Raw genomic sequence first — 13,656 nt, forward strand, 5'->3', positions numbered from 1 at the left:
CCCGGATGCGCCACGTGGAGGCTTCTGCTTGCATCCCCCCTGTGGCATTATGAAGTGCTATATTAATGTCTTTAAAAAAAATAAAAAATAATTTAGTACAAATTAACATGATTTACTCGTCTTATTAAGAACTACACATTGTTAATGTCTGTAAAGCCATGTTGCAGTTATGGTACCTGGCACTGGGTATTATGGAAATTTTGATATGTGATAAAAACTTTATCTTGCATCAAATTTTCATTCGGTAAGCAATGTGGAAATGACAGGGTGAATAAACATGGTATTTCAAGAACTTGAGGGGGTGGGTGGGGGGGAAATTTAATAGGAACCTGATTTAAGAAGAGCTTTTTACGCAGAGCGTGACGGCATATGGAATGAGCTAGAGGAAGTAGTTGAGGCAGGTACAATGACAGCATTTAAAAGTCGCTTGGACAGATACATGGATAGGGAAAGTTTAGAGAGATACAAGACAAATAGGACAAGCTTGGATGGGGCATCTTGACCAGCATGGACAAATTGAGCCAGAAGCCCTTTTTCCACATTATGTAACTACGACTAAGTATTACTTTAATATTCAATTTTCAGAAGAGATAAACATTGTTATAGTTCACTGGCTCTAGAGCAACTATCTTTAAGAGAGTACTTTGCGTAATGGATATTGAATATAATATTTTGGAATGTCCTCTTTATTCATTTTCAAGGCACAATAGTATACATGGAACATAATCCAAGCATGCTTTGGATCTTTGTAAGATCAAAAAAATAAAATAATCTGAAGCCATTAAGCACATGCATTTGAGAAAAATATATATAATCTTCTCTAATTTACACCTTGTTTCATTGACATTCTTTACCATTTCAACACTCTTTCCAAAATAAAATTCATTTTAGCCTGACCTTGCACATTACTGAATAATGAATGATAGAATGATACATCACCGAAACAGGCCGTTTCATCCACTGAATCTGTGATAATCATCAAACATCCATTTACACTAATGCTGCAAATCAACTATACAGCAAGGCAATTTAGAGTGGGCAATTAACCTACATCTTTGAAATGTGGGAAGAACCTGGACCACCTTGGAGAAAAGTCATGCAAACATGCATTAACCTGTAAACCTCACACGATAGTACCAGAAGTTGGGATCAATTCTGACTTTGGAGTTGTGATGCAGTAGCTCCATCAGCTGACCCATTGGGCCACCCAAGTGTGTTCTATAATGAATTCTGATCCTTGTTCTTTATTTCCTCTCCTACTTGCATACGACATGAAAATTTCCATATTTGACGGCAATGAAATGTTTTGCTGAAATTAGATTTCTCTCTGTTCTCTGACAGCAAAGATACCAAAATATAGATACGGGTGCCAAATTTGTAACATAACAAAAAGAACTTTGAGTAATGCATTTCTGTAGAATTATTCTTATTATTCAGTAAAACTGCCTTTGGGAGGTAATAATATTTTTTGTGCATTGATAGGTGTTGTGCACAAGAAATTATGACGGTTTTGGCATCAATTTTATTTATTTTTACATTGAAATATTATTTAGAAATGCAATATAATACAGCTGTGAGTTAAAGATGTTTTCATTTTCTTTTCAATAGTGAGATCAGCCGGTTGGAACTTGGCTTGATTGTTGAAGTCTGGAACAAAGGGTTAATCTGGGATACAATGGTGGGAAATGTGTGGATACCACTGAAGAGCATTCGGCAATCTGAGGAGGTAGGAATTTAAATATTACTAGACCAAGTGCAGACGCGTTGGGTCTGTTCCTCCAACGCCCGGTTGCGGTGGGGGGGGGGGGGGGGCGGGGTATGCGGCGTCACACGCACTAACCACCCCCACACACATGCTAACTACCCCCCCTTGATACTATATTAATATTATTAAGAGAGGGAGGGGAGAGGGGTAGAGAGTGAGGGCAGAGAGAGAATGGGCAGAGAGAGAATGGGGAGAGACAGAGAGAGAGGGGCAGAGACAGACGGGCAAGAGACAGAGGGAGAGGGGCGTGGAGGGGAGGAGGAGAGGAAGGGTGGGGAGAGAGAGATGGGAGGAGAGAGGGGAGGAGGGGGGGGGAGAGGGGGAGGTAGGTGAGGGGTAGGGGAGGGAGGTGAGGGAGAGGGACGGGGGAACGAGGGAGGGGGGGAGAGAGGGGGGGGGGGAGAAGGGGGGGGGGAGGGGAGAGGAGGGGAGGGGGGGAGGGAGAGAGGGAGGGAGGAAAGCGAGGGGGTGAGACGGGAGCGGGGAGGAGAGAGAGGGGGAGAGCGGAGGGGGGGGAGGGAGAGGGGAGGGAGGGAGAGAGGGAGGGGAGAGGGAGGGAGGGAGAGACGGAGGGAGGAGAGGGAGAACATGAGAGAGAGTGGAGGGGGAGAGAGGGGGGGAGAGAGTGGAGGGGAGAGAGAGGGGGGGAGAGGGTAGAGAGGGGAGGCGGAGAAGGGGGGGGAGAAGGGGGGAGGGAAGGAGGAGGAGGGGGGTAGGGCTGCCCAGCAGTCGTCGGCCTCAGAGCGAGCCTCAGCTCCATGGCCTCGCATCCTCAGCGCATCCTCTCTGTACCCCCGGAGCCAGCTGGTTATCTCCGGGAATGGGCGGGCGGGGGGGGCGGGCGTGGTCACGAGTGAGCCTGCGGGCCGCCAGCGAGGCATGGAGCGATGTGCGGGCGGTGAAAAGCAGCGGGGGAACCAGCCGATCTTGGCTTCCGCCAGCGTGACAGAGCCGGGCCGGGGGAGGGGGGGGGGGGGGGGGAGAAGTGGAGGGGAGCTGGGTGGCAGCAGCCGTAATCGTCGCGCGGGGGGCACGCAATGAGAAGGTGGCTCTGGCGGCCATTACTCCCACTTGATCTTTGGTCCACGGCACAGCGGGAGTCAAAAAAATGACGGGGGGGGGGGGGGGAGGGTGGTGGATAGCGCGCCTGCGCATTGAGAGCGTCTGGTTTAATCAAGTGCGGGGGAGGAGGGGGGGGGGGTGCCGCGAGCAAGGGGATTGGGATGTCCGCAGCTGCCGCAGTGGTTTGATTTTTAAAAAACAGTCCGTTTTGTGAACAACTTTATTAAAAATCTGGGGAAATTGATCAAATTTAGAGAGGAGCCAATTTGTGAAATCATAGGTTAAATCGCTACCGAAATATGTGAAAATCTCAGTGTATTTATGTCTGGTTTTCGAGAAAATACGTTTCAAAGGCAAAATGACACGCACACACACACACACACGCACACGCGCACGCGCGCACGCACACACACAGAGTTTTTAACAGGTACAGACAAGTGCACACCACACACACCCACACACCACACACACACATCACACACATTACACCCACACACACACACGCTACACACAGAGTTGATAATAGGTAATAGACCAAGTGCACCCGTTGGGTCTGTTCCCCCAAAGGGTGGTCCACTGACGGGGGGGGGGGGGGCGGCATGCGGCGTCACGGGTGGGTGGCGGGAAGCACACACGCTAACTACCCCCCTTGATATTATATTAGGGCAATTTGGTCCTTTTACCCCAGAACCCCAGGGGGAGAGGGAAGGTGGGGGAGAGAGGGGGAGAGGGAGAGAGAGAGGGGGAGAGAGAGAGAGAGATGGGGGAGAGAGAGAGAGTGGGGGGAGAGAGAGAGAGACAGAGAGCAAAATGTAACCGTGCGTCACGCATTCAGAATGTTCTGGTAATGAAGCGTGCGCGTCTCATGCACGAAAGCTGTCGGCAGCTCTATGGAATTCAGGGGAGCAGCCTGTCGCTTTAGACACACACACACCTACCAACCCCCCCTCTAACCACCCCCCACCCCACCCCCCCCCCCCTACCCCCCCCCCCCCCTCTACCCACGCCCCCCCCCCCCCCTCCAGCTTTATGGGGCTTTGGTTAGGCCTCATTTGGAATATATTGTGTGCAGATCTGGTTGTCCTATTACAGGAAGGATATAGATGCTTTGGAAAGGTTGTCAAAGTGGACCAGAACGATGCTTTACTAAAATCTATGTAGCCAATGTTCACCACCCTACCCTCATCGATCACCTTTGTCACCCTCAAAAAAGCCGATCAAGTTAGTAAAACAAGACCTGCCATGTACAAAGCCATGCTGACTGTTCCTAATCAACCCATTCTCTTCCAAATGAAAGTAAATCCTATATCGAAGAAACCTCTCCAATAGCTTCCCTCCAAATTACACGAGGCTCACCAGTCTATAATTCCTGGGATTCTCTCTACTTCCCTTATTAAATAGAGGAACAGCGTTAGCTACTTTCAGTCCTCCCTTGCCGTGACTAGAGAAGAGATAAAGATCTTCGTCAAGGCTCTCTGCGTTTGGGGTTTTCTCCAGTGCAGAGCGGACACGCTGAGCAGCAAATGCAGTGCACCAAATTGGAAGATGTGCTGATGCATTGTTGCTTCATCTGGAAGGATTGTTTGAATCCATGGATGGAGGAAAGGTAAGAGTAAAATTGTAGGTGTTGCATTTATTATAGTTGCATGGGAAGGTGTTGTCAGAAGGGAAATTGTTGATGGAGATAAAAGAATTGATCATGGTGTTTTGAAAATAATTGTCCTTTTGGTGGTTTGAAAGGTGAAGGGAAGGAACGATTTGTGTGGTGGTGAAATTCTGTTGGAGGCATAGCAGAGAAAATTCAGTGGATTGATTCCTGGGATGGGGATGGAAACGATTTGGCCATCACCCCTTTCTGGCCCCCACTCATAAAGTTTAGAAAATAAGTGGAAGACCTTGTTGGAGCATGTAATATTCAGAGGGTGCTGCCTGTGATGTACCCCATGGGATGGTGATGGAATCTAAAATAATAAGGAAACACGCTGTCACACAGAGAGTGGTGAATCTCTGGAACTCTCTGCCACAGAGGGTAGTTGAGGCCAGTTCATTGGTTATATTTAAGAGGGAGCTAGATGTGGCCCTTGTGGCTAAAGGGATCAGGGGGTATGGAGAGAAGGCAGGTACAGGATACTGAGTTGGATGATCAGCCATGATCCTATTGAACGGCGGTGCAGGCTCGAAGGGCCGAATTACCTACTCCTGCACCTATTTTCTATGTTTCTATGTTTCTATGTTTCAGGGTTAATGGTTGTCCATTTAAAATTGAAATGAGAAAGAATTTCTGCTTTAAGAGGTGTGATCTGTAGAAATCTCAACCCCAAGGAGGCTGTGAATGTTAGACCATTGGGAATATTAAATAAATACATTTCTGAAAAATCAGGGAATTAGGAGTCCTGGAACTGGCACAGAGAGGGGGTATGGGGCAGATCAGCCATGATTTTATTGCTGAAGGGATGAATGATGTGCTCCTCCTCCTCCTACATGGAAGCGGCAGACAATCTGGAGATGAATGTGTGGCTGGTGAGGTGGAAATTGAAGACAATTGAGCAGGTGTGGAAAATAGAGCAGATGCAGTTGAGAGCCCTGACAATATACTACAGTTTTGCAAACATAAATAACTGTCAAAAGCACAGGTTTTGAAAATCTGAAACAGACAAAACAGAGCTTTATCTTCTACCTTCTGACCTCATTGGAAGGTTCTTGGGGACTATTGATGAACAGAGAGATCTTGGAGTACAAGTCCATAGATCATTGAAGATACCGACACAGGTAGATAACATCGTTAGGAAAGCATATGGGATACCGACCTTCATTAAATAAGTCATTAATTCCAGAAGTAAAGAGATCATGCTCCAACTTTATAAAACCTTTATCAGACCTCAGCTGGAGTAATGTTTGCCCTTATGGTCACCTGCTATAAACAGTGCTGTGACTCATCCTCCTCCTCCTCCTCAATATACTCATCTCAAGTTAAATAATGATTAGTAAGAAGTCATCATAGAACTTAGAACTTCTGATGTGATTTCACCAATGCCCCTAAAACAAACTAGGAAAGTTATGCTTTCTTTTGCAATTTTATTTGATTCCTTTTGCAATAAATAACTTTCCGGTAGTTTTCCTAATTACTTGCTCAACATGCAGCCATTTATGAATTGTGGCAATTGTAGTCTTAAGCTCGTCATAGATTCCAGGCCTTTGACTCAGCAGTGAAATATTTTGATGTTAGGATGACTGGCGAGAAGTTATAGGTGGCAATGTTCATTTGTGCAAGATGCAGATTAAAAAGATTTGCTGAAGTCAAGTCTATAATTATTACACATTGCATCCACTGCAAACCTGCACTGAAGAAATAGACCTATAAATTCATGCAGGGCTGCTGATAATTGTTCTGGTTTGTTCAGGTTAGTGTCAAAGTTCCTGAATGCTGTGGCAGTTGTACCCATTCAAGAAAGAGTAGAGTATTTTGCTTGTTTAATTATCTACCATTATTTACAATTGGACATCCTCCACCATCAACCTCCAGTGGGGTCACCACTAATCAGAAACTTAATGGGAACTGAATACTGTGGCTGTAAGAGGCAGGTCAGAGGATAGTTATTTTGCAGCAAATAACTTGTCTGTCAATCTGGCATCGACAGGACAATTCAGGCATGTGATGAATTGTTACTGTATATTGTCACTGTTGTAATGAATGGAAATATGTCTAATGGGTTTATCATTAACCTGTTCAGCTTATTTTAAGAAGTGTTACAATAACAGATTTTAAATTGTGCTGGATGTTTTGGACTGCCGTAAAGGATTAGCAGTAAAGCTTTTTTGCCATCAATGTTCATCAGCATATCTTCTTATAACCATATAACAATTACAGCACGGAAACAGGCCATCTCGGCCCTACAAGTCCGTGTCGAACAATTATTTTCCCTTAGTCCCACCTGCCTGCACTCATACCATAACCCTCCATTCCCTTCTCATCCATATGCCTATCCAATTTATTTTTAAATGATACCAACAAACCTGCCTCCACCACTTCCACTGGAAGCTCATTCCACACCGCTACCACTCTCTGAGTAAAGACGTTCCCCCTCATGTTACCCTTAAACTTCTGTCCCTTAATTCTGAGGTCATGTCGTCTTGTTTGAATCTTCCCTATTCTCAAAGGGAAAAGCTTGTCCACATCAATTCTGTCTACCCCTCTCATCATTTTAAAGACCTCTATCAAGTCCCCCCTTAACCTTCTGTGCTCCAGAGAATAAAGACCTAACTTATTCAACCTTTCTCTGTAACTTAATTGTTGAAACCCAGGCAACATTCTAGTAAATCTCCTCTGTACTCTCTCTATTTTGTTGACATCCTTCCTATAATTGGGCGACCAAAATTGTACACCATACTCCAGATTTGGTCTCACCAATGCCTTGTACAATTTTAACATTACTTCCCAGCTTCTATACTCAATGCTCTGATTTATAAAGGCTAGCATACCAAAAGCTTTCTTTACCACCCTATCTATATGAGATTCCACCTTCAAGGAACTATGCACGGTTATTCCCAGATCCCTCTGTTCAACTGCATTCTTCAATTCCCTACCATTTACCATGTACGTCCTATTTTGATTTGTCCTGCCAAGGTGTAGCACCTCACATTTATCAGCATTAAACTCCATCTGCCATCTTTCAGCCCATTCTTCCAAATGGCCTAAATCACTCTGTAGACTTTAGGAAATCCTCTTCATTATCCACAACACCCCCTATCTTGGTATCATCTGCATACTTACTAATCCAATTTACCACACCTTCATCAGGATAATTGATGTACATGACAAACAACAAAGGACCCAACACAGATCCCTGAGGCACCCCACTAATCACCTGCCTCCAACCCGACAAACAGCCATCCACCATTACCCTCTGGCATCTCCCATTCAGCCACTGTTGAATCCATCTTGCTACTCCTGCATTTATACCCAACAGTTGAACCTTCTTAACCAACCTTCCATGAGGAACCTTGTCAAGGGCCTTACTAAAGTCCATATAGACAACATCCACTGCTTTACCCTCGTCAATTTCCCTAGTAACCTCTTCAAAAAATTCAAGAAGATTAGTCAAACATGACCTTCCAGGCACAAATCCATGTTTACTGTTCCTAATCAGACCCTGTTTATCCAGATGCTTATATATATTATCTCTAAGTATCTTTTCCATTAATTTGCCCACCACTGAAGTCAAACTAACAGGTCTATAATTGCTAGGTTTACTCTTAGAACCCTTTTTAAACAATGGAACAACATGCGCAGTACGCCAATCCTCGGGGACTATTCCCGTTTCTAATGACATTTGAAATATTTCTGTCATAGCCCCGGCTATTTCTACACTAACTTCCCTCAATGTCCTAGGGAATATCCTGTCAGGACCTGGAGACTTATCCACATTTATATTTTTCAAAAGTGTCAATACTTCTTTTACTTTGAAACTCATAGTATCCATAGCTACTCTACTAGTTTCCCTTACCTCACATAATTTAATATCCTTCTCCTTGGTGAATACCGACGAAAATAAATTGTTCAATATCTCCCCCATCTCTTTTGGCTCTGCAGATAGCTGTCCACTCTGTCTCTGCAATGGCCCAATTTTATCCCTCGTTATCCTTTTGCTATTAATATAGCTGTAGAAACCCTTTGTATTTACTTTCACCTTACTTGCCAAAGCAACCTCATGTTTTCTTTTAGCTTTTCTAATTTCTTTCTTAAGATTCTTTTTACATTCCTTATACTCCTCAAGCACCTCATTTACTTCATGCTGCCTATAATTATTGTAGATCTCCCTCTTTTTCCGAACAAGATGTCCAATTTCCCTTGAAAACCAGGGCTCTTTCCTATTTTTACTGTTTCCTTTCAACCGAACAGGAACATAAAGATTCTGTACTCTTAAAATTTCCCCTTTAAATGTCCTCCATTTCTCTTCTATATCTTTCCCATAAAACAAAATGTCCCAGTTCACTCCTTTTAATTCATTTCGCATCTCATCAAAGTTAGCCTGTCTCCAATCAAAAATCTCAACCCTAGGTCCAGTTCTGACCCTCTCCATAATTATATTGAAACTAATGGTATTGTGATCACTGGACCCGAAGTGCTCCCCAACGCATACCTCCACCACCTGTCCCGTCTCATTTCCCAACAGGAGGTCCAGCACTGCCCCTCCTCTTCTTGACCTTTTTTTTGTTTATTCAAAATCTCTTCTATTGCTCCCTTATGATTACTTAATGTTTACCCGTGGCAAACTTTCTGCTTTCATTTATAATGAAGATGAATTATATCTACTAAATAGATTATGCCATGTTTTAGACCTTCTAAAAGTAAACTCTACCATCATTAACTATTTTTGACATGCTTCCAATATATACCTTTTGCTGTTACAACGCATTTATACTCCTTTTTCATATTTCTGTTTCGTCTTCCACTCTTCTTGCCTTTGGTCCCATTCCTCATCATCTTTATGGTTATTGCTTTAATTTTGTCATATGATTCATTTACCTCACAATATACAGAACCTTTACTATGTTTCACCCTTAACCCTCATGATATCATATTCAACTTTTGTTTTGTGCTCTTCAGTTGATAACTGCAGACCTACAGAATCCTGCCCATTTATTACATTGAGACTTTTTCATTACATCATTGTTTCTGCTTTTCTTATATTAAATCTACTTGTTGCCACTACTTTGTAGCTATTTTCAATTCACGTAATTATTTGCTCCACCATTTCCCAATGGAAATAAATAAATTAATTAATAGCCAATTACAAAGTTTAAAAGGCCTTCGGATAGGTATGAGGATAGGAGTGGTTTAGAGAGATAATACTGTATGACTATGAAATGTAATCATATGGTCACTATGTTGTTACTTGGGCATGAATGAAACAATCACAAACTGTCCTTAACTCTCAGAAAGCTAATTTTTAAATTAAATTATTTTATTCCTTTAGATGTTAGTTTTTCTTTTGTTCTATAATTTGCAGTAATTAATTCAAAGATGTAAGATTTGATTAATTGTAATAAACTTTTGCTTTTTTCTGTCATTTCTAATTGAACATATCACATTTAACGATTAATGCCCTAGATTTTTCAAATTCACATTTTCATGGTTTGTGATATTCTGTACACTTAAGAGGATCCATAAGGTTAATTTCTCCAATTACGTTTTGTGATCATGAGCTACTGAAGCCCATCACGAGACTGAGTTTGTACATTCTCCCCATGACATGCATGGGTTTTCTCCGAGATCTTCAGTTTCCTCCCACACTCCAAAGATGTACAGGTTTGTAGGTAAATGTAAATGTAAAAATTTACCTGGCTTGGTAAATGTAAATACTGTCCCTAGTGTGTGCCAGGTAGTGTTAAGTGTGTGGGGATCGCTGGTTGGTGCGGACCTGGTGGGGCCGAAGGGCTGGTTTCTGTGTTGTATCTCTAAACCAAAACACTAAAAACTAAACTAAACTAAAACAAGACATTCTTGTTACAGGATAGAAGGTAGACAAAAATGCTGGAGAAACTCAGCGGGTGAGGCAGCATCTATGGAGCGAAGGAATGTGATGTTTTGGGTTGAGACCCTTCTTCAGACTGTTACAGGATAGTGCTTGCAATGTAATGGCTATTTTTAGAACACATTTCATGGTATGATGCCCTTACTTGTTTAGCCTTTTAGTTTTTTTATATGGAATGCGTGCAAACTGATAAAATTATTGTCACAGAAAATGGGTATCTTGTACTCAAGTCTACTGACAACCAGTCACATTGATTGATTCTTTTAATGACCACACAGCCAGGCTGGTGGAATTTGTTATGCCAATGCAGCACATAGAAAAAAAAGAATACAAACATGACAATACTAAAGAATTTTACCATGAAAACATCCCCCCACAATGGTTCCCATTATGAGGGAAGGCACAAAGTCCAGTCCCCGACCCCAGTTCCCCCATAGTCGGGCCAATTGAGGCCTCCACAGTTGCCTCTACAGAGGCCCGATGTTCCAGGCCGTTCTTGCCGGGTGATGTTGTCGGGAGAGTCGGGAGAGTCCTCTCAGCGGCATGGGAACCCTGGAAACGGCCGCCTCCTTACTCGAGACCGTGGCTTCCGGAGCCGACAAGGCCGCGCCGAATGGAGCTCAACTGGCAATCTCATCGAGAGATTCCAGGCTCCCGATGGAAAGTTCAGCGCCGCCGCCCGCAGCCGCTCCACAGACCCGCAGCTCTGCAACGGACCCAGCTCACTGCAGTTCCAGCTCAGCGACCCAGGCAAGGCACCGCCCGCCCCGCAATGGCGCTCCAGCGCTGCACCGCTGTCCTCAGACCCGCAGCTCCGCCGATGCCGGTGCCGCCGATGCTGATGCCGCCGATGCTGATGCTGAGGTTCTGGGCGGTCTCTTCAGGAACGCCGCTCAAGGCCCGCTGTTAGGCCGCGAGGACGGGTCGAGAGTGCAGCCCAGAGAAAAGCTGCATCTCCGACCAGGTAGGGACCCTGAAAATTAGTTTCCCCCTTCCCCCCCCCTCCCCCACACATAAAAAAAGCTAGAACTCCTAAAACAAAACATTAACCTAACTAAAAATAAGGAAAAAAGATGAAAGGACAGGACAGCTGCTTGCTGGGCAACCGTACACGACAGCGCCCATTAATGGATTATGAAATTAACAACTTGAATTTCTGATGCAAAGTCTCAACCAAATGTCAGCATATACCTTGTGTGTCCACAGATGCTACTTAATCCATTGAGCTCCAACAGCATTCTGATTTCTCGTTCCAGATTACAGCATCTGCAATCTCTTTAGTCTTCTCTATTTGTGTCATAGATTGAGAGCTGGAATTCATAATAGTTCTGTCTTACACTTTGGCAGGATCCTGATCCTTATATTAAAAGAAAACTAATATCCTTCACACGCCTATTATAGCTCTGATGGAATAATGATAGCGGAGGGCTAGAGTGCCCTTTGGACATCTGAATTTTATTGATTAACAGCATGCCCCACTTGGTAGTAGAGGTGTGGAAGATTTCTATTGTTCATCGTCATTATTGATATTATAAACATTGTAGAACAAATTATTTCTAATGTGAATCATAGCATCCATGACCTTTCCCAACCTACATACTTGTCTGCAGATTTATGTCCAACCCAAGCCCTTGAAATCTACCTGTAGACCCTCATTCTTTGACTGCGTTGGAGATGGTATCAAGTGCAGGTTACATGGTAACACCTTTGAACCTGGCATCAGTGAGACAACATACATCTGGAATCATTTTGCTTATCATAAAACACCTGTGTGTTTTCCTAACTGTAGAATTCCATATACCTATTGCCGTCCTGACATTTCTCCTCGCTCTGTGTACAGTTGAGGTACTTAAGTCTTAGCTCTGGCTGTACTTCCCAGTGACATCCTCTGACCCCACCAGTTACAAAAATTAATGCTAGTTGCAGAGGCCCTCGGAGGTATGTTGAACTACCGACCTGTACTTTCTTTTATCTGTCATACATTTCCAATTTGCTGCACTCTCTTGAGCTGTGAGGGACTTCCTGACTTGTGTTTTTCATGTAAAACAGACTTACCATTAGACTATATGTTGTTTCTCAAACTGCAGGTGTAGGTACTGTCATCAGCTTGAGTACTTCCTGCACTTTTAGTTGTCCAGAACAAGGAAAACAACCTGGACTGCCTTTGTGGCACAAGATCCATGGTCCAGAGGTGTGAGATGCCTTCCACATTTCTCTGTATTTGTTTAACTCAGTAAGTGGAGATAAGTCTAGTTTAAAAACTCTGACTCATCTTCACTCACTGACCTTCTGCTCTTTGTAATTGCGCACTAATCTCCTGGAGCTCCTTTCTCCCATGCTGCTGTCATACTCGTGTGGCTTCTTGCTCTCGCACAGGTTTTAAGTGCATGGACTCTGTCTCACCCATGCTGGTTTCACTCTGAAGGAACCTCTTGTGCCATGCGGTTATGAGCTCTGATTTCTGATGAGCTGATTATTTCAGTTTAATTAACGTAGCTGGGGCATATTCTACACACTCTCATAAATCACAGAAAGTTTGGGACAACCTCCTAAACCTGTATTAGGCTGGACTGGATTCAGAAGTTAGGAACCCATTCATTTGAATGCAGACGAATGGCTGTACAGGAATAAGATAAGTTTAAGGCAATTTGCCTTGTTATTCCCAAGCAATCGTTCCAGGTGCGACAGAGGTTTACCTGCATCTCTTCCAACCTCATCTATTGCGTCCGCTGCTCTAGATGTCAGCAGATATATATCGGTGAGACCAAGCGGAGGTTGGGCGATCGTTTCGCCGAACACCTCCGCTCGGTCCGCAATAACCAAGCTGACCTCCCGGTGGCTCAGTACTTTAACTCCCCTTCTCACTCCGTCTCCGACCTCTCTGTCCTGGGTCTCCTCCATGGCCACAGCGAGCAGCACCAGAAATTGGAGGAACAGCACCTCATATTCCGTTTGGGGAGTCTGCATCCTGGGGACATGAACATCGAATTCTCCCAATTTTGTTAGTCCTTGCTGTCTCCTCCCCTTCCTCAGTCCCCCTGCTGTCTCCTCCCATCCCCCAGCCTTCGGGCTCCTCCTCCTTTTTCCTTTCTTGTCCCCGCCCACCCCCGCCCCCGATCAGTCTGAAGAAGGGTTTCGGCCCGAAACGTTGCCTATTTCCTTCGCTCCATAGATGCTGCTGCACCCGCTGAGTTTCTCCAGCTTTTTTGTGTACCTTTGCCTTGTTATTTTGTTTGCTTTACTGGAATAATCTTTCTTAGCTGCTGTTAGGAGTTCTGACCAGAGCAGCTTGCA

At 44.2% G+C, this 13,656-nt stretch overlaps 1 protein-coding gene across 4 annotated transcripts in view; it reads left to right on the forward strand.

Annotated features, from left to right (window-relative positions):
- Positions 1–13,656, forward strand: part of LOC129696097 (protein unc-13 homolog B-like) — a 411,098-nt gene that overhangs the window by 153,767 nt on the left and 243,675 nt on the right. For all 4 annotated transcript variants that reach the window (XM_055633576.1, XM_055633551.1, XM_055633558.1 and 1 more), the window contains exon 4: positions 1,609–1,726. In XM_055633576.1, coding sequence (XP_055489551.1) covers positions 1,609–1,726 — 118 coding nt within the window. The remainder of the gene's footprint in view (positions 1–1,608; positions 1,727–13,656) is intronic.

The sequence above is a fragment of the Leucoraja erinacea genome, chromosome 1, assembly GCF_028641065.1.
Source record: "Leucoraja erinacea ecotype New England chromosome 1, Leri_hhj_1, whole genome shotgun sequence".
NCBI lineage: Eukaryota > Metazoa > Chordata > Chondrichthyes > Rajiformes > Rajidae > Leucoraja > Leucoraja erinaceus.